This window comes from Bos taurus, chromosome 29 (genome assembly GCF_002263795.3).
Source record: "Bos taurus isolate L1 Dominette 01449 registration number 42190680 breed Hereford chromosome 29, ARS-UCD2.0, whole genome shotgun sequence".
Classification (NCBI taxonomy): Eukaryota; Metazoa; Chordata; class Mammalia; order Artiodactyla; family Bovidae; genus Bos; species Bos taurus.
This window is the reverse complement of record NC_037356.1, coordinates 39,675,172-39,702,550: the sequence shown is the minus strand read 5'-3', so window position 1 is coordinate 39,702,550 and position 27,379 is coordinate 39,675,172. Positions and strand designations below refer to the sequence as shown.

At 45.4% G+C, this 27,379-nt stretch overlaps 1 protein-coding gene across 1 annotated transcript; it reads right to left on the bottom strand.

Annotated features, from left to right (window-relative positions):
- Positions 1 to 1,373: 1,373 nt before the first annotated feature.
- LOC524173 (pepsin F) lies at positions 1,374 to 10,586 on the bottom strand. The gene is made up of 8 exons (XM_002699310.4): positions 10,513 to 10,586; positions 9,294 to 9,376; positions 9,090 to 9,232; positions 7,189 to 7,388; positions 6,157 to 6,273; positions 4,553 to 4,697; positions 4,369 to 4,467; positions 1,374 to 1,565 (listed from the first exon to the last, which is right to left on the bottom strand). Exons 1-8 carry the CDS (start codon positions 10,584 to 10,586, stop codon positions 1,413 to 1,415), a joined length of 1,014 nt encoding a protein of 337 aa, XP_002699356.3. The 3' UTR covers positions 1,374 to 1,412.
- Between the last annotated feature and the right edge of the window lie 16,793 nt (positions 10,587 to 27,379).

The following is a 27,379-nucleotide window of genomic DNA, read 5'->3' as shown; positions in this document are numbered from 1 at the left end:
TTCATCTGGGCAGCTTCTGTCCTGCCCCCCACTTAGGGTAGCAGTAGCTCTTATTCTTTTTGCCTTGCTGCCATGTGCTGTTGGCAGTGTTCTGGGGCTTTGTAAACATATGAGATTCTGGGTACACTTCAGGTTAGGTGATGAGCCTATTTTGCGGATGAAGTGAATCCTAGAAGTGAGTCCTAGTTAGGTAGGGTGCTGCACAGTAAGTGACCATGTTGGGGTTTTTACCCCATTGTCTTATTTCCAATCTAATGTATTTGCTGGCTTCTCATTGCAGAGGCTTCTCTTGTTGTGGAGCATGGGCTCTAGGGCATGTGGGCTTCAGTAGTGACTGCACGTGAGCTCAGTAGTGTGGTTTCTGGACTCTAGAGCACAGGCTCAATAGTTGCAGTGCACGGGCTTAACTGATCCTCAGCATGTGGGTTCTTACTGGATCAGGGATCGAACCTATGTCTCCTGCATTGGCAGGTGGATTCTTGACCACTGAGCCATGAAGGGAGCACAAAGCTGAATTCTATTGATATGAGTTCCACCCAGACATCTTGAGTTTGTTGTTCTCTTGACAGATGTGGTCCATGGAAGAATCTGAAGTTTTCTCACACCTAGGTTTGTGAGCTCTGTGGAGGTGCATGCTCAGAGGAGACAAAAGAAAGAAAGAAATTAAAGGAGAGAAGGAAGAAAGAAAGAAGGAAAGGATAAGGAAAGAAGAAAACAATTCTTTCTCAGGGTCCGTTAATGAGGAACCGGTCAATCACATGCTGTGGGGACAGGGCCAGGTGACGAATTAAGCCAATTATAGGATGCCATGCCACTGCCAGGATGCTTGGTCCAGGACTGGACACATGATCTGAGATGGTCCATTCAGAGCCCTCCCTTGAACCCTGATGTCTTCTGAGCTTCTTTCCTTATTGGTTAGTTGACTTAGAGAGATAAAGGCGTGAGGCAGGCAGCTTGAGACTCTTTCACTAGGTGTAGAAACCTGAGGGAAGAAAGCTGTCAGGCTAAGAGAATCAAAGAAGAGAGAAGGGGAAGCATGAGGAAAGAGTGAACTGATGCCTTCTGATTTCTTGGGTCCAGTCCCTGAGATCTTTGGATCTGTTCTCGTTCCTGTGTCCCGGATACTTGTATCCTTCCAATAAGTCTCCCCTTTCTTGAAGCCAGTTGGAGTTGGGCTCCTCTCGTTTGTGCTTCAGACTTGATTCTAGATCCTGCCCGGTTGTGATGTACCTTCCTGACTCAAAGAGAGGCAGCCATTCATATGAGCTCCATTGAGATGAAATCCTTTATTCTTTGCTGAGGACAGGGCTTGCAGAGCCCCAAACCCTGTGCCTCAGCATCCCTGGGAGGGAGTTTCCTCTGTGTGTGTGTCTTTGGAGTGGGTCTGAGTGATTCCTGAAGCAGCCCAGCATTTACACTGAGGGAGCCAGGCTGAGCCTATAGTTTCCCCAATCAAAAACTGTGAAATATGCTCTCAGGAAGATGTCGCCCAGGATCCAGGTCTCTGAGGGGCTCCTGTCTTCTGTGCCCCCATGAAAGCTGATAAAGCAGATATCTTTAGAAACCTGGGGGAGACAGGAATACACACCAGTCAGCGTGAGCACTTACCTGCCACTCCTCTCAATATCCAGAGCACACAGCTTTCCCATTTTTTCCCCTTCTTTGGGAAGAATCAAGTGGCTCTCACAGCAGCTGCAAAAGTGAGGATATAGGAGCAAGAAGGGCCAAAACATGTGGTTGCCATGACAGAGGGGTGTGGGGAGGGGAGGATTGGGAGTTTGGGATTATCAGATGCGAACTAACATTTGATATTTAAATAATAAAGCCCTACTGTATAGCACAGGTAACTGTATTCAGTATTCCATGATAAACTGTAATGGGAAAGAATATAAAAAAGAGTTGGTATATATTTGTGGGCTTCCCTGGTGGCTCAGTGGTAAAGATTCTGTCCGCAATGCAGGAGATCGATCCCTGGGTTGGGAAGATCCCCTGGAGGAGGACATGGCCACCCACTCCAGTATTCTTGCCTGGAGAATCCCCTGGATGGAGGAGCCTGGTGGGTTACAGTTCATGGGGTCTCACAGAGTTAGGCAAGCTGAAGCGGCTAAGCAGCAGCAGCATGTATATATTTGAATATATATAAAACTGAGTGGCTTTATCTCTGGGCTTTCTATTCTGTTCCATTGATCAATATTTCTGTCTTTGTGCCAGTACCATACTGTCTTGGTAACTGTGGCTTTGTAATAGAGCCTGAAGTCAGGTAGGTTGATTCCTCCAGTTCCATTCTTCTTTCTCAAGATAGCTTTGGCTATTCGAGGTTTTTTGTGGAGAAAAGGGAACTCTCTTACACTGTTGGTGGGAATGCAAACTAGTACAGCCACTATGGAGAACAGTGTGGAGATTCCTTAAAAAACTGGAAATAGAACTGCCTTATGATCCAGCAATCCCACTGCTGGGCATACACACTGAGGAAACCAGAAGGGAAAGAGACACGTGTACCCCAGTGTTCATCGCAGCACTGTTTATAATAGCCAGGACATGGAAGCAACCTAGATGCCCATCAGCAGATGAATGGATAAGAAAGCTGTGGTACATATACACAATGGAGTATTACTCAGCCATTAAAAAGAATACATTTGAATCAGTTCTAATGAGGTGGATGAAACTGGAGCCTATTATACAGAGTGAAGTAAGCCAGAAAGAAAAACACCAATACAGTATATATGGAATTTAGAAAGATGGTAACAATAATCCTGTGTACGAGACAGCAAAAGAGACACTGATGTATAGATCAGTCTTGTGGACTCTGTGGAGAGGGAGAGGGTGGGGAGATTTGGGAGAATGGCATTGAAACATGTATAATATCATGTATGAAACGAGTCGCCAGTCCAGGTTCGATGCACGATACTGGATGCTTGGGGCTGGTGTACTGGGACGACCCAGAGGGAGGGTATGGGGAGGGAGGAGGGAGGAGAGTTCAGGATGGGGAACACAGGTATACCTGTGGCAGATTCATTTTGATATTTGGCAAAACTAATACAATATTGTAAAGTTTAAAAATAAAAAACAAACAAACAAACAAAAAACTGAGTGGCTTAGGTACAGAGCAGAAACTAACACCACACTGTAAATCAGTTCTACTTCAATGTATTTTTTAAACAAAGAACAAGAATGGCCCATAGTTCCCCTCTCATACTGCTGTTTCCTTCCTTCCGACTCCTGCTCTCTTTTTTTCTCTGCTAAGAATGCCTGTTTAGCTCTCCATTGGCCACAACCCATTATTTTTTCTAAAAAAAATGTTTAACTTTTTAATGGAGGATAGCCAGTTAACAGTATTGTGATAGTTTCAGGTGGGCAGCAGTGGGACTCAGCCATACATATACATGTATCCACTCTCCCCCAAACTCCCCTCCCATCCAGACTGCCACATAGCACTGAGCAGAGCTCCCTGTGCTACATAGTAGGTTGTTGTTGGTTACCCATTGTAAATAGCATCGTCACGATGCGTTCTTTATACTCGCTCAGGCCGTCTAGGAAACCTTTCTGGTCCCACACTCACACTATTTGGCCACTCCAGGCTGGGTTGGGTGACTTATCCTGAAGCTCCCCTGGTCTGTATCCCACATCACCCGTCATCTGCCCCTGGACCCTTTGCACAGCCCCCGAGGCTGCCATTTGTAAGGAATCCAATATAGACTACCTCAACCCAAGCAGGCTCCCTTGTTCCTCATGAGGCTGGGGTGTTTAGGATTTCTGCAGTTCCCTCTCTTCTTCAAAGCCTCTTTTGAGCCCATCAGCCTGCTCTGAACTCCCACAGGGAGCTGACATGAAGCCTCCAGCATGTGCTGGGGCTGAGCAGTCACTGTACACCCTTCATTTACCTTAGCATCCAACTTCCCCACAGAGGGGTCAGTACCAACTCACAGAGTGTGAAGTTGCAGCGAAGTTCTAGGGTAAGCATGTAATTTATGATCTCAATCTGGAGACTTTCGAGTTGGGAAGGGGAGACTGTTAACCCCTATGGTGGGACAGCACAATGAGACTGTCCCCAGACATCCTTCTTGTCACCTGTTCTATTTCAGGGATTGCTAGAGCTGACTTTCCATGTTTCTGCATCTGAGGTCTCTGTTGAATGGAAGCTCTGTGAGGACTGAGGCCTTAGAGTTCCCTTCTCCTTGTGACTCCCACCAGACTGCCCTTTACTCTCACGTGGTTGGTTTTGTGGGAGGCGCTGGCCCAGCCACAGGGGCTCAGCAGCATCAGCCATGGTGTGGCTTGGCCTGTAGAGGTCCCCTTCCTCCCAACAGCAGCCCAAGAGTTCTTGCAAATCCCAGATTTGGGAACCAGCCCCCAAAGTTGCCCCCTCACCTTCTGGAGGTAGTATTTAGGGGACACTGGGAAGTCCATGCCATTGATAGTGAAGATAATAGGAGGCAGGGCCTTGGAACGGTCACATGAAATCAAGCTGTAAAAGAAAGCAGGAGAGAGGTTGGCCCAGGTGATCCTTGGTGTGTGGGGAGCCCAAGAATGATCCTGTGGCATGACCCTTCACCTGGCTTTTCTCCTTGGGATTGGGCTTGGTGTGTTTGAAGATGTTGCGGACCACTTGAGTTGGGCCAGCCAGCACTGAGCTCCCGCTGTCCACAATAGCCTGACATCCGCCAGAACAAGCAACCACCATTTTGTTTATGGAGATGCTGAGAGACAGAGGGACAAAGCAGGCACCAGGGTCACTCTGAAGTCTCTTCAGTGACTGCCCCCTGGCTGACTGTCTCCTGAAAAGCCCTTCAGCTCTTACCCTGACTCAGTTTTCCTTTTCTCTGGTCACATCATCTTTTTAACTTTCTTTCAATTCTTGCCTGCACAGGCTCTTCTGTGTCTCAGGGCCTGAGTTTGTGCTGGTTTCCTTCCTAGAAGACTCCAGCTCCTTGGTCCAGCTAATATTTCCTCATCTTCCAGGTTAATTGCCACTTTGTCAAGAAAGTCTTCCCCCGAGACTAGATCAGGCTCCTGTCTTGCTCACTCTCTGTAGACTCTTCCTCGTGTCCAGCATGTACCCAGCTGGTAATTCACTGTGTGTGTGAGTCGTTTCATGCACGTCTGCCTCACTAGATGTGAGGGCAAGTTGGATCCTCAGGGCCTCCCTCAAGTGCCCAGCACACAGGTGATGCACAATGAATGTATGTTGAATGAATGAATGTGGAACACCCAGAGACCTGTATCTGTGTCTCACCAATGATGGGTCGGTCCATACAGTGAAGATGGAGGTGTCTAGGACAGCAGATGGTCAGAGTGGTGGTGGGGGAGACACAGGCTGCCCTGGGAAAGTTTGTCTCCCAGCACCACCCCCTCACCCGGCTCAGACCCTGAGGCCCCTGGTAGGGGAGCGTGAGCAGACCCGGGGGCCTCCAAAGAGCAGGAAAGCTTTGGCCTGAGGGCATCACAGAGAACCCCATCAATTCTTGCCCCTTGTTCTCAGGCCACTCCTGGATCCCAGCTTCCTGACTCAGTCACAGCCCTGCCCCACTGTGTGCCCGGTTTGGGCGGTAATTAGCACTGGTCAGATGGGGTGTCTCTTCTTATGCGTTGCTCTCAGGTCTCAAGACTGCAACCAAACTCTCTTCACTGCTGGGTAACTTCTCTCTGAGGAGACCAGTTTTCCCAGTTTTTCAGGACTTTCTCAGTTTTTCAACTGGCAATTCTGTGTACTGAGAACACTCTAGGTCCTGGGTGGCCCTGGTCAGTAGGTCATCTTAACACAATCCTGTTCAGGTTGGTGAAATGCCCCCTGATCCTCTTTTCACCACACTAGAGGGTCCTCTAACCAGGCTCCCTACCTCACAGCACAGGAATGCAGCCCTCCCCCAGGCCTTCTGGACCCTTTCAGAATCCTGGTGAGAGGCCTGATCAGGAGCTCTGGGGCAGTTATGAACCCATGGGTGATGTGTGTTCCTGTGTGTGTGTTTGTGTGCATCTGTGTGTGTTTGTATGTTTGCCTATGTATGTTTTTATATGTGTCTCTGTATGTTTTTATGTGTGTATGTGTGTGGAGCGTATGTCTGTGTGTGACTGTGAGTGGATTAGTGTGTGTCTGTATGTGTCCATGTGCATGTGTGGGAGCATCATTTGGGGTGGCCCTCAGAGGGGGAGGCTTACCGGTCCACGGCTATCTGCCACAAGTGGGCTTGGGTCACTGGTACCCACTTGAGATCCCCCTTATGGTAGGCATGGTCCACCCCACCAAGCAACAGCAAGCTGCTCTTCTGCGGCCAGCTGAAGAGAGAAGGAAGAAGGGGCTCATTGGAGGAGAGTAACACCAGGCACTGTCTGAGGACTGCGCTTCTTCACCCATCAGAGGCACTGCTACGGTCTCCATTTCACACATGCGGAAACAGATGCTTGGAGAGCTTGAGTGCCTGACCAGGGTTGGTCCCCATCTAATGAGTGTTACAGAAGAGGTTTGAAGCTGGGTAGCCTGGCTCCAACCAGGCCTGGCTCCGACCACCCATCCTTCTGAAGAGGGCCTGGACCTTTCCAGCCACCTAAATGCTCAGATATATCCTCAGAGGACTCTATGCTGGAGGGGTCGGGCTTCCTCCTTGTCTAGCCTGTCATTTTTCAGAAAAGCTGATGTCTGAGGGTTCAGGGTCACCCACGGTTGGCTTCTCTTGCCTGTGACCTGTGCTGTCTATGGGACTTCAAGCTGAGCAGGCCACCCACCTCCATTCTCCCTGTCTTGAAATTCCTAATATGTTTCGAACAAGGGGTTCCACATTTTCATTTTGCGTTGGTTCCTGCAAATTCTGTAGCTCGTCCTGGGTTCCCAGTGAAATGTTAGTGAGGAAGGAAACATTCCCACCATCCCTCTCCTTCTGCATCAAATTCATCAGCAAATCCTGTTGCTTTTTCCTCCAGCCATATCCTGGACCATTTCTCTCCCTCCTACCTCCATCCCGCTCAACCAAACTGCACCCTTGAATCCATGAGAATGGTTGTGTTCCAGTGAAACACAACCATTTTTTATTGACAAAAACCAGTGATGGGGCCAGTTGTGATCCTGCGGCCATAGTTCTCCTCGGATAGACTATCACTCAGGAATCTTCTGGATGAGGTGGCCTACACTTTTTCATGCAACTGAAAGCATCTTACAGCTCGTTTGGAGGAAAGGCTTGTCCAGCTCAGACTTACCTGCTCAGGAACAAGGCAAAGACAGGTTGAGAAATGACTCCTTGTCTCTTCAGGTTGTCGAAGAGAGGGTTGGCTTCACGCCTGGTGAGGCTGGGGTAGGCCAAGCCCAGGACACCATCATAAGGTGAATTTTCCAGGAACCCACCAATCTTACTCTTGGTCAGGCCAATTGTCTGGTTCTTGGCAACAGCTGTCCCAATCTGTGAGACAGGAGAGTGTTCCTACATAAAGGGTTGGGAAGTGAGGCTGGGCTGTTTGGTGCAAATGCCATTAGCACTGCAGAGAAGAACTGAGGCCTCAGTTCAGGCCAATTGTCTGGTTCTTGGCAACAGCTGTCCCAATCTGTGAGACAGGAGAGTGTTCCTACATAAAGGGTTGGGAAGTGAGGCTGGGCTGTTTGGTGCAAATGCCATTAGCACTGCAGAGAAGAACTGAGGCCTCAGTTCAGGCCAATTGTCTGGTTCTTGGCAACAGCTGTTCCCAATCTGTGAGACAGGAGAGTGTTCCTACATAAAGGGTTGGGAAGTGAGGCTGGGCTGTTTGGTGCAAATGCCATTAGCACTGCAGAGAAGAACTGAGGCCTCAGTTGACCTCAGATGGGTAGGACAAGCTGGGATAGGAATTGGGCTTCCATTTGTGTGGGGCTGTGGATTTTAACAACACCTGCTTCTCCTGCAAACACCATCTCAGTGAGTCAAATTGATTTCATGTCTTCCATACAGGTGGGGCAACCAGACTCAGGACAGGACTGAATGGTCCCCCACTAAGGATACAACAAATAGAGAGCAGACTAGTCTTCTCTTTGGCAACACTATGATCTGATGGGCTTCCCTTGTGGTTCAGACAGTAAAGAATCTGCCTGTTAATGCAGGAGACCCAGGTTCATTCGCTGGGTTGGAAAGTTCCCCGGAGAAGGAAATGGCAACCCATTCCAGTATTTTGCCTAGAGAATTCCACGGACAGAGAAGCCTGGCGAGCTAGGTCCATGGGGTCGCAAGACTGAGTGACAAACGCTTTCACTTTCATGATCTGATGACAAACATGAACTGAATTAATTGCAATGGACTGTGGATTCTACACATGCCCAGGAAGACAGAAGCCATTATGCAGTGTCACTGGCTGGGTTCTAATGAAAATTCTGCCTGGATATCAGGCTTTTGGGGATGTGCACACTTGTGTGTGAGTGCCTGTGTGTGTGAGACAGAGAGAGAGAGAGACCGAGACAGAAAAACACAGGGAGAGCATACTCAGGCACTTTGTGTGTTGGTGGGCAGGCCATAGTTTTTATTAGTCTTAAAGGCCCCTTAGAGTGAGAACCCTTTTATCAGGCCCATCTTATATCTGTGACTCCTGATTCCCCTGCCTGGATACCTGAAGCCCTGTGCTGCCCCAGGGGCCCCAGATCAGTTTTATCCTCTCCCCAAACCTACACCTACTTGAGTCCTGAAGATCAGTGAAGCTCCACTTAAAAAATATGTGACCTTGGCAAGGCTCTCGCTCTGTGCACCTCATGTCCCTCGTCTTTATCCTGAGCTAATAATAGTATCTCCTGCCTGGGGATATTGCAGGATAAAACAAGTTATTACCATGAAAGTGCCCTGTAGAGCCTGTGAATATAAAAGGGGGTGCTTTATTGCCCCTTCTTCCTGCTCCAGCAAAATGAACGTTGGGTAATGGAGATGCAAGTCCACACCCCAAGCCCCTCTCTGGGGTTCGTTGTTTTGGGAGTTTGTGTGTCAGCAAGGGAGCTGTCTCCCCAGGGACAGGGCCCTGCTGGGCAGGTGGCCAACCACTAGGGGATTTTCAGAAAGACAGTCCCTTCCAGCTGGTAGTGCATCTGTTTTGCAGGCATTGGTTGCTCCCAGGGCCAGCCCGGACTCAGCCCCTGGTTCCCCCATTACCCGAATAGTTTCACTGGCAAGAACTCCTGTTATCTTTCCAAAGCCATAGTGGAGGTCGAGTTTCCTCCATTTGCACTGGAAGGTGGTGGACATCTTAGGGGTCATATGTCCAGTATGCAACTGCCAACACAAGAGATCCATATCTGTCAGATGCCAAGGATGGAGAAGGGGGGTGGGGGAGAACAAGATGGGTGGGGGGCAGGCACTCACAGCAGGAGGGACTTTGGCAGTAGACAGAGGCCACCCACAAGTCAGACGAGCCCGTGTCAATGATGACCCAGAACTCTCTTTTTTTTTTTTAATATAAATTTATTTATTTTAACTGGAGGTTAATTACTTTACAATATTATATTGGTTTTGCCATACATCAACATGAATCTGCCACAGGTATACACCTGTGTATATACACCTGTATATACACAGGTATATACCTAAAGGTTCGTCTAGTCAAGGCTATGGCTTTTCCTGTGGTCATGTATGGATGTGACAGTTGGACTCTGAAGAAAGCTGAGTGCCGAAGAATTGATGCTTTTGAACTGTGGTGTTGGATAAGACTCTTGAGAGTCCCTTGGACTGCAAGGAGATCCAACCAGTCCATTCTGAAGGAGATCAGCCCTGGGATTTCTTTGGAAGGAATGATGCTAAAGCTGAAACTCCAGTACTTTGGCCACCTCATGTGAAGAATTGACTCATTGGAAAAGACTCTGATGCTGGGAGGGATTGGGGGCAGGAGGAGAAGGGGACGACAGAGGATGAGATGGCTGGATGGCATCACTGACTCGATAGACATGAGTCTCAGTGAACTCCAGGAGTTGGTGATGGACAGGGAGGCCTGGCGTGCTGCGATTCATGGGGTCGCAAAGAGTCCGACACGACTGAGCGACTGATCTGATCTGATACCTACCCCCCGGAGAAGGCAATGGCACCCTACTCCAGTACTCTTGCCTGGAAAATCCAATGGATGGAGGAGCCTGGTAGGCTGTAGTCCATGGGTTTGCTAAAAATCAGACACGACTGAGTGGCTTCACTTTCACTTTTCACTTTGATGCATTGGAGAAGGAAATGGCAACCCACTCCAGTGTTCTTGCCTGGAGAATCCCAGGGAAAGGGGAGCCTGGTGGGCTGCCATCTATGGGATTGCACAGAGTCAGACACGACTGAAGTGACTTAGCAGCAGCAGCATACCTACCCCCTCCCCCTGTTACCCTCTCAGAAGTACCATATGTTTATTACTGGTTAAAGGAAGTCAATAATTTATGCTAATATTGTTCTGAAGCAAGACTTTCAGTGGATAGGGTAAAGAGGTTCAAACATAAAATGAAAAACCTTTAGTAAAGCCCTATAGCCTTAAAAATTGATAACATAAGTTTGTACTATTTAATTATTTTCCTTTTTTCCCCCTTTTCTTTAAAGGAATCGGTACTTCCTGGCTCTTTCAACTGAAAAGCCTAGAAGGAATGGCAACTTGGCTACGGTGACTATCATGAGGTCTATCATGCGGCCTCTAAATTCTATTTCCCACCTTAAGGTCCATGGATTCTTGAAGAGATGACTGATTTCAGGACTGGGCCAAGGAATGAACAAGATAAGCCTGAGAATTTTGAAGGACCAGACATGTGAGGGCCTTCAAAGGTTAGCAAGAGCTGAACAAAAAGTTTAGGAATCCATTTGATGAGGCCGAAAGTGAGACAATTTTAGTATCAGATCAAATCCACCGAAACAAATTAAATATATAAAAATTCAGAAGTTCCAAATGTTAATAGCTAACATGTAATTTGTCACCGTGGCAGATTGCTAGGGAACAAAGTCACCATCATGGACACTCAGAAAGGGAAATAATCATCAATATTTATGTTATTTTTGTTTGTATGAAGCATATTTCATGTAACTATAAACATTTGAAAGAATGCTCTTATTAATGGAAGATTTCCAGGAATTAGATTTAGCAGTGGTAGAAAGAAGAAACCACTGTTTTGCAACATTCTCATAAATTAGTGGATCTTGGCCGAGATCATCTATGGATGATAAAACCATAAGATGAAAGGTCAAAGGTGAAGTTTATAATGCATGCATGAGGTTGGCAACATCAGGACCCAGTGCATCTCAGCATATATCAAAGTGAGGCAACTAGCGATTATGTCTCTTAAGTGATGCCATAAGAAATATTTGTGACTACAAATTAAATGTTCCAATAAAATTTGTTGAACATAAGTCTAGATCTAACTACCAGTTTTCAGGGAAATACATAGATAAAGGAAGAGAGAAGCAATCCTCTAAATCAGCAGTGTCCAGCTTTTTTTGGCACTAGGAACTGGTTTCCTGGAAGACAATTTTTCTAGAGACATGGTGGAGGGGGTGATTTCTGGATGATTCAAGGGTATTACATTTATTGTGGACTTTATTTCTATTATTATTATGTTGTAATATATAATTAAATAGTTATAAAACTCACTATAATACAGACTCTGTGGGTGCCCTGAGCTTGTCTTCCTGGAACGAGACTATCCCATCTGGGGGTGATGGGAGAGCGATGGGGAGCAGCTGAAAATACAGATGGAGCCTCACTTGTGTGCTGCTCACCTTCTGCTGTGTGTCTGGTTCCTAATAGACCAAAGACTGGTACTGGGCCTGGTATTGGTGTTGTGGACTCCTGCTCTCAGCATAAGACTTGGGACTTTCTATGAGGCACATCACATTTTAAACAAATAAATGATAAAAAAGAAAGGGGGAGAATTTTATTTATTGAAAGTCTTAGAACAACCAAATGCAACATCTAAGTATTCATCCCCTAGACCTAGATTTGAATAAGTAAACTATAAAGGATTTTTTTTTTTTAGAGGATTAGGGAAATTTGAACATGGACTAGATATCAGATGTTAATTTTATTTGGAAGAAAATAGCACTTGTGGTTATGTACATTTTATGAAATGGTACTCTCTTCCTTGGGGTTCCCAGGAGGCTGAGTGGTAGAGAGTCTGCCTGCAATGCAGGAGACATTATTTTGATCCCTGGGTTGAGAAAAGCCCCTGGAGAAAAATGTTGCAACCCACTGCAGTATTTTTCCCTGAGAAATTCCATGGACAGAGGAGCCAGCAAATTACAGTTCATGGGGCCACAAAAGAGTCAGACTAAACAACAACAACAGCAACAACTACAACAGCAACAATAACAGTCTCTTCTTAAAATACTTCAGCAAACATGAATACATAGCAAAACCCAAAATTTAAATGAGGGTGTGCTTTGATTTAAAGAAATAGATCTGAGTATTTGCTATGGATTGAATTGTGTCCACCCTCAAGTTCAAAAGTTGAATCCTTAATTCCTGATGTAATGATTTTAGGACGCAGGGCCTTTGGGAGATCATTAGGTTGAGATGAGGTCTTAATAGTAGGGCCCTCATGATGGGATCAGGGACTTCATAAGAAGAGCCCCCTGAGAACTTCCTCTCTTTCTCTCTCTCATTCTCCTCTCTCTCCCTCCTTCCTGTCCCTCTTCCTTCTCCCCTCCCTCAATATCCCTCCCCATCACGTGTGAGGACACAGCAAGGAGAGAACTGTCTGGGCCAAGAAGAGGGTTCCCACCAGGAACACAACTGACCAGCACCTTGATCTTGGACATGTAGCCTCAGGTCTCTGACACCCTGGGTGGACTGAGAGAGTAGTGTTGTAGTTCTGATCTCGGTGAGGCAGCAGTGCGATGTGGTGTGAAGCAAGATCTTCATTCCCTGCCAAGGAATTGAACCTGGTAGCCAGGATGAGAACCAGGAATCCTAGCCACCAGACCAGCAAGGGCTAGAGGCTAGAAGCTATTTTTCCTTGGATCTTTGTCCCCCAGTGAAAAATGCCTTTATCATGGAGGCAGAAACTGTAAATGAAGGTACAAAGTTTCTTATTAAAGACATAGAACAAGTGGGAGAGCACACAGAGAAATAAATGGTTTGTACAGATGAGATGGAAGCAAGGCAGAGATGCACACCTGGAGAGAAAGAGGATGGGCCTAGTGAGTAGGAGTTCACTAAAGAGGCGATTAAGTTATTTATATAGGTCCGTTCTTCAAGGTCTTTGTCTTCCTTCAGGCCAATTATCTGATCTCTTTTTCCATACCTGACTCACCCTGGGAACCTCCCCCGGGTGTGCATGCACCCCTCAGCCCCTCAGGATCTGGACGTGAAGGCTTCTGGGAGGAGCAAGACTCAATATTTTCATTGTTATTCAGACGCTAATTCGTGTCCAACTCTTTGTAACCCTGTGGACTGCAGAACGCCAGGCTTCTCTGCCCTTCACTATCTCCTGGATTTTGACAGGAGGATGTTGGAACCCACCAAAAAAAAAAAAAAGAAAAAAAAAGATACCCCATGTCATAGGACAAGGGAGAAGCCACAAAGAGATTGTAGGAGGGGCACAATCACGTTGAAGTCAAATCCCATACCCACCCGGTGGATGACCCATAATGGAGAATAATAATGCCAGAGAAGTTCTCACACTTTTGCGAGGGCTCTAGGCCCCATATCAGACTTCCCAACCTGGGGATCTGACAAAGGGACTCAGAATCCCTAAGGAATCTGACTTTGAAGGTCAGTGGGATTTGATTATAAAACTTCCACAGGATTGGGTGAAACAGAGACTCTTGGAAGATACAAACAAATCTTTGTGTACACTAGAACCCAGGGGAAAGGAGCTGTGACCCCATAAGAGACTGAGCCAGACCAGCCTGTGAATTTTGAGGGTCTCCTGTGACAGCATTTGTCAGCTCTGGCCTGCTGTGTGGACAGGGGCACTGGTAGCAGCGGTCCTGGGGGTCTGTGTTGGCATAAGTCCTTTTGGACTTCACCTTTAACCCTACCATAGAGCCTATAGACTCCAGAACTGGGCTGTCTCAGGTCAAACAACTAACAGGGAGGGAGCACAGCTCCTCCAGAACTCTTGCCTGGAAAATTCCATGGACAGGGGAGCCTGGCGGGCTACAGCCCATGGAGTTACAAAGAGTCCCAGCACATCCCAGTGGTGCTCAGACACGACTGGGCCACTGAGCACACAGTGCAGTTTACAAATGATAATAAGACAGCCAATGGTTTCTGTTGTAAATTCCCCAGGCCAATTACTCTTCACACAGTGCTTTCATTAATTCCAATGTTAACTCTCATGTGTTAAGATTTCCATTAAATTTCAATATATGTAAATATTAGAAATAAGCAAATCCAATTCCAAGCATGTATATCGTTCCCAACTAGGGATCAAACCTAGGCCCCCTATGGGGAAGCGCAGAATCCTAACCCATGGGGCCGCCAGGGAATTCCCTTCCATCATTCAGTTTAATTCACAATAGCTAGGACCATGGAGGCAACCTAGACGTCCATTAGCTGATGAATGGATAAGAAAGCTGTGGCATATATACACAATGGAATATTACTCAGCTATTAAAAAAGAATACATTTGAATACGTTTTAATGAGGTGGATGAAACTGGAACCTATAATACAGAGTAAAGAAGTCAGAAAAACACCAATGTAGTATATTAATGCATATATATGAAATTTAGAAAGATGGTAATGATGACCCTGTATGTGAGACAGCAAGAGACACAGATATAAAGACAGACTTTTGAACTCTGTGGGAGAAGGTGAGGGTGGGATGATTTGAGAGAATAGCACTGAAATATGTATATTACCATATGTGAAATAGATCACCAGTTCAAGTTCGAAGAATGAAGCAGGGCACTCAAAGCCGGTACACTGGGACAACCCTGAGGGATGCAATGGGGAGGGAGGTGGGAGGGGGGTTCAGGATGGGGGACACATGTACAGCCATGGTGATTCATGTCAATGTATGGCCAAAACCACTACAATATTGTAAAATTCAGTTCAGTTCAGTTCAGTCGCTCAGTCTTGTCTGACTTTTTACGACCCCATGAATCGCAGCATGCCAGGCCTCCCTGTCCATCACCAACTCCTGGAGTTCACTCAGACTCATGTCCATCGAATCAGTGATGCCATCCAGCCATCTCATCCTCTGTCATCCCCTTCTCTTCCTGCCCCCAATCCCTCCCAGCATCAGAGTCTTTTCCAATGAGTCAACTCTTCGCATGAGGTGGCCAAAGTACCGGAGTTTCAGCTTCAGCATCATTCCTTCCAAAGAAATCCCAGGGCTGATCTCCTTCAGAATGGACTGGTTGGATCTCCTTGCAGTCCAAGGGACTCTCAAGAGTCTTCTCCAACACCACAGTTCAAAAGCATCAATTCTTCAGCGCTCAGCCTTCTTCACAGTCCAACTCTCACATCTATACATGACCACAGGAAAAACCATAGCCTTGACTAGACGGACCTTTTTTGGCAAAGTAATGTCTGCTTTTGAATATGCTGTCTAGGTTGGTCATAACTTTCCTTCCAAGGAGTAAGCGTCTTTTAATTTCATGGCTGCAGTCACCATCTGCAGTGATTTTGGAGCCTCAGAAAATAAAGTCTGACACTGTTTTCACTGTTTCCCCATCTATTTTCCATGAAGTGATGGGACCAGATGCCATGATCTTTGTTTTCTGAATGTTGAGCTTTAAGCCAACTTTTTCACTCTCCTCTTTCACTTTCATCAAGAGGCTTTTTAGTTCCTCCTCACTTAAAATAAATAAATCAGTTAAAAAAAAAAAAAACTCAGTCCCCAAAACTCCTGAGGTGAAGCAGCTCTCTCAGCGTGGAAGAATGCGCCACCTGCTGGAGACATCAGAGGACTCCGCTTTGCCACAAGTCATCAGGGAAATCTGGGTGTGTCGCCTTTATGAGGAGGTCTAGCACTTTCTGGATGGCTCAGATGGCAATGCAGGAAACCCGGGTTCAATCCTTGGGTCAGGAAGATCCCCTGGAGGAGGGAATGGCAACCCACTCCAGTATTCTTGCCTGGAGAATTCCATGGACAGAGGAACCTAGGGGCTACAGAGTCAGACATGACTGAGCTACTAACACCGCAAGCCTCACCAATGAGCAGAAAATTGGACTGAAGATTTACTGAGTATGGCCCTGCCCGCCAGAGCAAGACCCAGTTTTCCCCAAGTCAGTCACTCACATTAGAAAGTTCACACAAGCTTCTTATCCTCATCCATCAGAGGGCAGACAGAAGCAAGAACTAAAATCCACATCCTTCAGAATGAAAAGCACAGTTACAGAAACCTAACCAAAGTGATCACATGGATTACCGCCTTGTGTAAGTCAGTGAAGCTATGAGCTATGCTGTGCAGGGCCACCCAAGATGAACTGGTCATAGTGGAGTGTGAAGACAAAACGTGGTCCACTAGAGAAGAGAATGACAAACCACTTCAGTATTCTTGCCTTGAGAAGCCCATGAACGGTATTAAAAGGCAAAAAAAAAAAAAAAAAGACTCATTATGGCCTGACGTTATCCCATGTCTTTTTACCTACAAGGAGCCTTTCTGCACATGTGTAGTGTCTCCCTTGTCCCAAAAGAGTGGGGAGTGGTGATCCCTTAAACCTTTAACCAAACAGCGTTTTGCTCCTCTTTGTCCTTGCCATGACTATTACCTTAAGGTGTTTACAAGAGGTAAACACTGGCTATTTACCCTGTTTCTGTTATTACTCCCATTTTGGAGGGCAGAGAGGAGGCTGATTGTAAATGCCCTAACTGGATCCCACCTAACTCTTGTCTCAGAAAATGCTAACAGTTGTGAGTATCCTAGCTGAAGCCCACATCTTGTGCCCCATGAACTGCAAACAGGAGGCCAGTTGTAAATGTCTAGCCTGGAGCCCATCTATCTCCTGCAGTTTTTGATGCTGTGTGATGAAATACAGGGCTCATGATAGCATGCTTTTTAATTTTTGTTGTGTTTGAAATCTTTTTGTAATAAGTTTACAAAATATCCATTTTGAAGTTTTTGTCTTTAGTGATGCCCTGAGGGTCCCACTCTCGTATTCTTGCCTGGAAAATCCCATGGATGGAGGAGCCTGGTGGGCTGTAGTTCATGGGGTCGCTAAGAGTCAGACACGACTGAGTGACTTCACTTTCACTTTTCACTTTCATGCATTGGAGAAGGCAATGGCAACCCACTCCAGTGTTCTTGCCTGGAGAATTCCAGGGACGGGGGAGCCTGTTGGGCTGCTGTCTATGGGGTCGCACAGAGTCGGACACGACTGAAGCGACTTAGCAGCAGCAGCAGTAAGTCTAGATTACCTTGGTGAATTTCTCTACTACAAGATTCTAATTAGCTGACCGTTACAAAATTAATTTTAGCAGAAAGAAAGTTCAGTCCTGTTCAGGTTACTCTTGATATTACTAAGTGGGATCCTCTCACCTGTCCAATTAATAATACCTGCTCTGACCCTGGACATAATATGAATTTTCCTCTAAATTACTCAAACTCAATCAGAACAGCAAGCAAAAATTAGGAATAAAACCTCTAACATTTATAGGATGGATTTATACAGTTAACACTAGGCTGTGGTCATTTAAGTTTTCTGGTCACCCTTTATCTGGGGAACAATTAAATTATACTAAGGGTAACTGGGTTAGTAACAATAGGAAATTAGGCTGGGAGCCTTATGGACAGGGCCAATATATAATTTCCCTGAAAGATAAAGATTGGTGTAGACTAGACTAAGTCAGACGATGTGAGAATATACTGGGCTACACCTAATGCAAGTTCTTGGTTTAATTCTTACTTATGACTTCAATAATACCACTAGCTCTGTTATTTGTATTTTGTCTATTTTGCAAGATTGCTGTTTCTTGCATGACCAAATGTGTGACTGGAACTGCAATGAAAATGAAGACTAGGTGACTTGAAGCAGTTGATTTAATATATAGTTGCCTATGCCTTTGGTGTTCAGTCACTCAGTTCTGCCTGACTCTTTGCGACCCTATGGACTGCAGCATGTCAGACTTCCCTGTCTTTCACCATCTCCCGGAGACTGCGCAAACGCATGTGTGTTGAGTAGGTGATGCCATCCAACCATCTCGTCCTCTGTCATCCCCTTCTCCTCCTGTCTTCAATCTTTCCCGGCATCAGTGCTGTGCTGTGCTGTGCTTAGTCACTCAGTGGTGACCGACTCTTTGCGACCCCATGGACTGCAGCATGCCAGGCTCCTCTGTCCATGAGGATTCTCCAGGCAAGAACACTGGAGTGGGTTGCCATACCCTCCTGCAGGGGATCTTCCCAACTCAGGGATCAAACCCAGGTCTCTGGTATTGCAGGTGGATTCTTTAACATCTGAGTCACCAGGGAAGCCCTCCCAGAGTCAGGGTCTTTTCTATTGAGTCTGCTCTTCTTATCAGGTATCCAGAGTATTAGAGCTTCAGCTTCAGCATCACTTCTTCCAATAAATATTCAGGGTTGATTTCCTTTAGGATAAACTGGTTTGATCTCCTTGCAGTCCAAGGGACTCTCAAGAGTCTTCTCCAACACCACAGTTCAAAAGCATCAATTCTTTGATGCTAAATCTTCTTTATAGTCCAATTCTCACATCCATACATGACTACTGGAAAAACCATACCTTTGACTATATGGGGACTTCCCTGGTGGCTCAGATGATAAAGCGTCTGTCTACAATGTGGGAGACCCGGGTTCGAGCCCTGGGTTGGGAAGATCCCCTGGAGAAGGAAATGGCAACCCACTCCAGTACTATTGCCTGGAAAATCCCATGGACAGAGGAGCTTGGTAGGCTACAGTCTATGGGGTCGCAAAGAATCGGACACAATTGAGCAACTTCACTTTTGACTATATGGATCTTTATTGGCAAAGTAATGTCTCTGCTTTTTAACATGCTGTCTAGTTTTATCATAGCTTTTCTTCCAAGGAGCAGGAGTCTTTTAATTTCATGACCACAGTCACCATCTGCAGTGATTTTGGAGCCCAAGAAAATAAAGTCTGTCACTGTTTCTATTGTTTCCCCATTTATTTGCCATGATGTGATAGGCCTTGATGCCATGATCTTAGTTTTTGAATGTTGAATTTTAAGCCAATTTTGCCATGCTTCTCTTTCACCTGCTTCAAGAGGCTGTTTAGTTCCTCTTTGCTTTCTGCCATAAGGCGGTATCATTGCATAACTGAGGTTATCAATATCTGTCCCGGCAATCCTGATTCCAGTTTGTGCCTCATCCAGCCCAGCATTTTGCATGATGTACTCTGCATATTGAAAGCGAGATTAAAGGCAGGAAGAGAAGGGGATGACAGAGGGTGAGATGGTTGGATGGCATCACTAATTCAATGGACGTTAGTTTGAGAAGGCTCTGGGAGTTGGTGATGGACAGGGAAGCCTGGCATGCTGCAGTCCATGGGGTCACAAAAAGTTGGACATGACTGAACAACTGAACTGAGTTGAATTGAACTCTACATATAAGTTAAATAAGCAGGGTGACAATATACAGCCTTGATGTACTCCTTTCCCAATTTTGAACCAGATAGCTCTGAGAAATTGCTCCAAATAAGCAGCAGGGAAAGTCAGTATATACAAGATTTTGTTGAAGGAGGAATACGTGCAAGCAAGCAAATATTTTTCCAAAAGGTTTCTGGGAAAACTTGTCTCATGAAGCTTTTGCTACTCACAAGGAATACTCATCACTTGAAGGGTTTTGGTGTTTTTCTAGATACGAGGAGACACAGGAATTGGGCTCATAAAATTGTCTCCTGAAAATATCTATTTGAAGATTTGTCCTATCAATTTTTCCTTGAGTACACACTGCCTCATATCTGCTTTCCACCATGAATTCCCCTCAGGGGGAGTCAAAAATCAGTACCTGCTGCAACACAGGGTTTAATCCTTTCCGAGGCAGATGGCTAGTGCCCATGGCAAGTGCGTATGCCATTAGTGATTGTAATAGTGTCAGTCTAGATATGAGAAGATACAACAAGAGGGAATTTTTTCATGGACCATACCAGATCCCATGTGGTCTAGAGCCCCTTGGTTACTGTTGATGGACTTAGTCCAGTAACAGCACATTGGGTGGCCTACTAGCAAAATCTTTGCCTGACCTGGAACTGAAACTTCCTAGCACCATGGGATGAAATGGTCATGAAATGCCTCCCAACGTATGGTCAAATTTATGACCATGTGGGGCTTCCCTGGTAGCTCAGCTGGTAAAGAATCAGCCTGCAAAGTGGGAGACCTGGGTTTGATCCCTGGGTTGGGAAGATCCCCTGGAGGAGAGCATGGCAACCCACTCAGTAGTCTTGCCTAGAGAATCCCCATGGACAGAGGAGCCTGGCATGCTGCAGTCCATGGCGTAGCAAAGAGTAAGATACAACTGAGCGACTAAGCACACACGCATGAGGCTCTATCAGATACAAATTGGCAGTTGCCACAATGCTCGCCATATACCTCTTCCAGGAATAAATACTGGTGCAGCAGCTGGTGATTTTCAACCTCCCCTGAAAAGAGTTGAGGGTCTAGAGCAGAAATGAGGCACTCTGGGCTCAGGAAAAAGCTGGCAGGACAGATCTTCAAATAGATATCCTCAGGAGGCAATTTTGTGAGCCCAATTCATAGAGATAAAACAAAAAAATGATGGTTGGTAAGGACTTGGGGAAGGGAAGAATGGGAGTTAATGTTTAATGGGTACAATGTTTCAGTTGGAGAATGAAAGAATTCTGGAGGTTGATGGTGATGATGCTCATACAACAGTGTGAATGTATTTAATGTCATAAAATTATACACTTTAAGTGTTTAAAATGGTAAATGGTAGCTCAGTCAGTAAAGAAGTCACCTGCAATGGAGGAAACTGGGATTCGATTCCTGGGTTAGGAATCACCTGGAGAAGGAAATGGCAACCTACTCCAGTATTCTTGCCTGAAAAAATCCCATGCATAGAGGAGCCTGGTGGGCTATAGTCCATGGGTTTGCAAGAGCTGGACGTGACTTAGTGACGAAACCACCACCACAATGTTTTACCATAATTAAAGGTAAATAACATATTTTAAAGGTAAATTACATATTTTTACTTTTGAAGTATTTGTGTCTGTGTATTTAAAGTGGATCTTGTTGGCAGCAGTAGATGAGTTTTGTATTTTCTAAAATCCAATTTTAAAATTTCTGCCCTTTAAGGGATGTTTAGACCACATACTTTTAATATGACTATTACTGTAGTTGGGTTTAATTCTCAAGTTTCTTCTAGTCCACTTTCATTCTTCCCCAGTGGCTCAGATGGTAAAGAATCTGCTTGCAATGCAGGAGAACTGGGTTTGATTCCTGGGTCCCTCTGATCCCCTGGAGAAGGGGATGGCAACCCACTCCAGTATTGTTGCCTGGAGATTTCCATGGGCAGAAGTGCCTGCTGGGCTACAGTCCACGGGGTGAGAAGGAGCTGGACATGGCTGAGTGATTAACACATACATGTATTCCACTTTCAGCCTCCAGATCATAGATTTTAATTTGACCTGAGGATGTCAGCTAGGCATTTTCCTTGCAATTCCCTCTGACAGGCATGCTGTGACTCAAGGTTGTGCTCTGCATCTACATGTTGGGCAGCTATCTTGCCTGAACCTGCTCGCTGGGGTGCAGGTACAGTTGCCTGAGGCTCATGCCTAGAGTCTGAGACACATGGGACCCTGGGTAATGGGGCTGGTGGGCAATATGTCTTTTTCCCTCTGGCAATTTTTATTATTACTTGTTTGAATCAATGTATTTATGATGTGCCTCGGTGTAGTTTTCCTATTTCTTGTGTTTGGGTTAATTGATTTTTTGTATCTGTGGTCTTAAAGGTTCCATCACATTTGGAAATTTTACACCGAGTTATTTTCAGGAATTTTCTCTCTTATCTCTTGCTTCTTTGGAACTCCAGTTATATATTTTAGTGTTCTTAGAGTTGTTTCAAAGCTCCCTGTTGCTCAATTAATTTTTTTGCCTGTATTTTAAAAGTTTGTGGTTCCTTTTGTATAGTTTCTGTTGCTGTTTCTTCAAGTTTACTGAACATTTCTTCTGTTGTATCTAATCTGCTGTAATTTTCATTCTGTATACTTCATTCCTAGAATTTTGATTTGGACCTTTTTAATATTTCCCATGTCTTTGCTTAAAATGTTCAATCTTCTTTAGCTTCTTAAATGTATGGAATATGATTGTAGTAACCATCTTAATGTCCTTCCCTGCTAATTCTGTTATCTGTATTTTTGAATGTTTCTACTGATTAATTTTCCCCCTCATTATGGATCATATTTTTCACTTCATTGTATGTATATAAATTTTTGATTGGATGTTAGGAATTTTATGCTTTTGGGTGCTGGATTTTTTATTTTAAAAAATATTTCTGGCACTATTTGGGGACACTGTTAATTTCCTGTAAATAGTTTATTTTTTTTTACAGGCAAGCTGTTCAGCTTTGTTAGCTGAGAGGAGACCTTTAGACCAGGGTTACTTTTCCCCATTCAAGGCAATATCCTCTTCAGCACCCTCTTGATGTCCTGTGAATTATGAAATATTTCCACTCTGTTAGGTGGTGACACAAATTAGTCTTGGCTCAAGTTGAGGCTCCTGGATTGTTTCCTCTAATCCCAACCAGTACTATGAACACTCAACTGAAAATAGGAGTGGCATCTCGATAGATTTCCAGAGTTCTCTGTGTTAGCGCTCTCCTGTGAACTCTGGCTACCTAGAACCCCAGATTCCCAGCTTGAGGAGACTGTAGGGCTTTGCTTGGATATATGCTTCCTGTTCCAGGCTTGGAAACAGTGTCTAGACTTGGAAACATTTGGAACATTGTCTAGAGTTGATTCTATGTAGAGCTCATTTCCTTTGTTCCTCCCTCTGAGGAATCTATCCTCTGTTGCCAGATGTCCAATGTTTGAAAACTGTTGTTTTGTTTAATATGTCTGCTTGGGTGTTGTTTGAGGTAGGAGAGTAAATCTGGTGCCTGCTCCTGTTTTTTCTTTTTTTATTCTGTTGCAAAATCGTGTCCAGCTCTTTATGACCCCATGGACTGTAGCACACCAGGCTTCCCTGTCCTTCTACCATCTCAGAATTTGCTCCTGTTCATGTTCGTTGAGTTAGTGATGCTATCTAGCCATCTCATCCTCTGCTGTCTTCTTCTCCTGTTCTCAATTTTCCCCACATCAGGGTCTTTCCCAAAGAGTTGGCTCTTCAAATCAGGAAGGCCAAAGTTTTGGAGCTCCAGCTTCAGCATCAGTTCTTCCAATGAATATTGGACTCTTCGCGACCCCATGAATCGCAGCACGCCAGGCCTCCCTGTCCATCACCAACTCCCGGAGTTCACTCAGACTCACGTCCATTGAGTCAGTGATGCCATCCAGCCATCTCATCCTCTGTTGTCCCCTTCTCCTCTTGCCCCCAATCCCTCCCAGCATCAGAGTCTTTTCCAATGAGTCAACTCTTCCCATGAGGTGGCCAAAGTACTGGAGTTTCAGCTTTAGCATCATTCCTTCCAAAGAAATCCCAGGGCTGATCTCCTTCAGAATGGACTGGTTGGATCTCCTTGTAGTCCAAGGGACTTTCAAGAGTCTTCTCCAACACCACGGTTCAACAGCATCAATTCTTTGGTGCTCAGCTTTCTTCACAGTCCAACTCTCACATCCGTACATGACCACTGGAAAAACCATAGCCTTGAATAGATGGACCTTTATTGGCAAAGTAATGTCTCTGCTTTTGAATATGCTATCTAGGTTGGTCATAACTTTCCTTACAAGGAGTAAGCGTCTTTTAATTTCATGGCTGCAGTCACCATCTGCAGTGATTTTGGAGCACCCCAAAAAATAAAGTCTGACACTGTTTCCACTGTTTCCCCATGGGGGCCTTACTCTCATCCAATAGATCGAGTTCCCAGTGTTTGAGGTAGGTGAGCTGGATTTTGTAAAGATAGAAAGTAGCAGGAAGAAGTTGAAGGTAAGAATGCAAGCAGCAGGGCCAATATCTGAGACTTCATGACTCCTTCCCATGGTGTGAGGGTTAGTAAAGGCCCACGGTGTGCACAGAAAAGCATCTACTTCTGCTTCATTGACTATGCCAAAGCCTTGACTGTGTGGATCACGATAAATTGTAGAAAATTCTTCAGGAGATGGGAATACCAGACCATCTTACCTGCCTCCTGAAAAATCTGTATGCAGGTGAAGAAGCAATAGTTAGACTGGACATGGAACAACAGTTCAAAACTGGGAAAGGAGTGCATCAGGGTTGTATATTGTTGCCCTGTTTATTTAAGTTATATGCAGAGTACATCATGGGAAGTGCTGGGCTGGATAAAGCACAAGTTGGAATCAAGATTGCCGGGAGAAATCTCAATAACCTCAGATATGCAGATGACACCACCCTTATGGCAGAAAGTGAAGAGGAACTCAAAAGCCTCTTGATGAAAGTGAAAGTGGAGAGTGAAAAAGTTGGCTTAAAGCTCAACATTCAGAAAACAAAGATCATGGCATCCGGTCCCATCACTTCATGGTAAATAGATGGGGAAACAATGGAAACAGTGAGCTCTTGGGGATGAAAGCACAGCAGAGACAAAAGAAGGAAAGGAAGGAAGGAAGGAGGAGAGAAAGGTAAAGAGGAAGTTTCTCAGGGTTTGTTAGTGAGGAAACAGTTATATATTTTCTCTTCTCAGTGGAAGGAACACATATTAGCACCTTTTCCTTTCCTGCTTGGGTCCCAGTCCTATCTCCTTAGAGTGGGAGGTATCGTCCCCTAAAGAGCTGTTGTCTCTGTACCTGTGGATGCTGTGTGACTTCCTACCCACTTCCCAGCTGTTCCCACCCTGTCTTGGGCCTCATGCACCTGCAGTGGCTCCCACGGTGGCCTTGCTGTTACCTCGGTCTGTCCAACCGTCTGACTCCTGCCCTGGGATTTGAACCCAGGCAGAATGTCCATGCCTGGCAAGGAGGCTGCACTGTGTTCCAACTGCTCTGCAAACCTGGGATCATGCTGTTTTGTATCCTGTTCTTTTCTTTCAATGTCCTATTGGAATGACTTCCCATAACATTAAAAACAATTTTTCAGGCAGTTGCTTGTGTGATGGTCTGTCTATGCTGTGGACACTCTATGTTGAATTGACCTTGGGATGTCCCAGATAGTCTCTTTTGTAGGAGACTCTGAGGACTTCATTCTTGCTTATTTATGTTGGTGGCTGCTTTTGACCATCGCTGTAGCATAATCATTAGTAGCAAAATTGCTGGAACAAAGGCCATATGTATATTCAGGACAAAACATCTTCAGAAAGATTGAGCAAAATTACACTCTTAAAGAAGTGTTCCAGACCTATCTTTTTGCTATTTTTTCCCTACTGTTTCTCTCACCTAAGGTATACATCTCTTTGATCTACAATTTGTAAACAATAAAAGTGGAAGGTGGGGTAAGATTATTGCTTTGGAGATCAGAATTTATCCTCATGTTGGTGGCACAGTCTACAAACATAGAGCCTCAAGAACAGGAGGGGCTTCCCTGGTAGCGCAGCTGGTAAAGAATCCGCCTGCAATGTGATAGACCTAGCTTCAGTCCCTGGGTTGGGAAGATCTCCTGCAGAATGGAACAGCTGCCCACTCCAGTATTCTGGCCGAGAGAATTCCATGGGTGTATAGTCCTTGGGGTTGCAAAGAGTCCGACACAACTGGATGACTTTCACTTTCACTTTTCAAGAACAGGAGGCTCGTTAACAGACACCAGCTCCAGCCCTAGCTTTAGGAGAGCCCTAGCCGATCAGACCCAGCTTATCTAGGGGGGCAAAGCCTGACCTTTTCCAGTTCATATTATGGCAGTAGCCGTGCTGAGACCATGTGTGTCTCCCAACATGGATGCACCAATGTGTTCTATTGGAAGTATCTGTAAATGCACCCATTCATTTAGTCAACATGTATTACTTGTGGGATTATTATGTGCCTGTCTCCAGTACGGATGAAGAAGATCGGAGGAGACTTCTTCCATCTGTACAATGGGGGACATGCCTTGCCAGGCTTGTGTGGAGACAGCAAGATAGCATATGTAATTGACCAGAGCTGTGCTTCTTACACTTATTGGTCATTTCTTACCAACAGAATCATGGCTTATGGTTCTATGAACACTACTTGGAAAATGAGTTTAACAGACTGTTCACTTGAGTCTCCATTTAGCTCAGTTCATGATATTCACTGTCAAGGTGATCATAATCCAGTGTCACCTGAAGGGGCCAGGCACAGGCAACCTTGGACACGTGGCCGTTTCGCACACAGATGGCAACTGCAAGGTAGATGGGTGTGTTTCAGGGTTAGGTGACAAGCCTGAAGTCAGTGACCCTCCACTTGCCCTATGCCAGCCTTTCCATGTCTCCCTGAAAGGAAGCTCTTCACTTCTTGGCCTCTTACCCACAACCCTGCCGTTTTCTCCATCTGGCGCTCCCCGTTAGCATTGTCTCTTTATCTGTCTCCACGACTCGGTGGTGGGTTCCAACCCATCCCTCTCCCCTGGGGTCCACCACAGCACCTGGCAGATAGTACCTGCTTAGTAAATTTGTAGTGAATGAAAGATGCGGAAGGAATGAGGAATACATCTCTCTTGCTGACGCTTGTCTTGTAGAGTAAAGGCCCATACTGAGAGGGTAACAGGTAGGAAGGCCAGAGGACCCCAAGCGGCAGAAGGAAATAACAAACTGCAAGTGGCAGATGTTTTTTCCTTCTCCACACAAAATTCAAAGAATCTTCTTTAAATTCTGTATTGATGACACATGGTTCTGCCTTGAGCTACCCAATGTGTTTTTCTTATGGAAATGTTTTTTTCCTAAGCTATGTTAACGAAACTATGTATTTGCTTTGGAATCTTTCTTCAAAATGGTTCCACCTAAGACCAATTTTCTTTTTCTTTTCTCAAACCTTGGGCTGTAAATGGCTCAACCAACTAGTATTCCTGTTAATTGTTTTATGGCCAGGGGATGACACACCTCATGCCATCTTATCTCAAAAATGCATATTATGGGAGAAGGTCCTGTGAAACTCCCTCAGCATTGAGGTGTCTGTTATCTGGTTAATAGCTTTCTAACAGACACAAAACACCTTATTAAATACTAGCAAGGGGGCACTCTTTCTGTCCCCTTCTGATGTCTATGTCAGAAGCTTTCCATATCTCTATTATGCTTTAATAAAACTTTGCTACACAAAAAGCTCCAAGTAATCTAGCCATGTCTCTGCCCCCAGATCAAAATCCTCTCCTCCAGAGGTCACAAATCCCAGTGTAACACACAGCTCACAGCAGCAACCTTTCAATACTATGCATTGAATTGGGTCTGTTTTCCATGTTACTTATTCTTTCTTTTTTTTCTTTTCTCTTATCTTTTTCTCTGCCTCTGACCCTGGTGTCCCCATCAGGGCCTCTGCCTCAGGTCTCCAGGTGAGAGA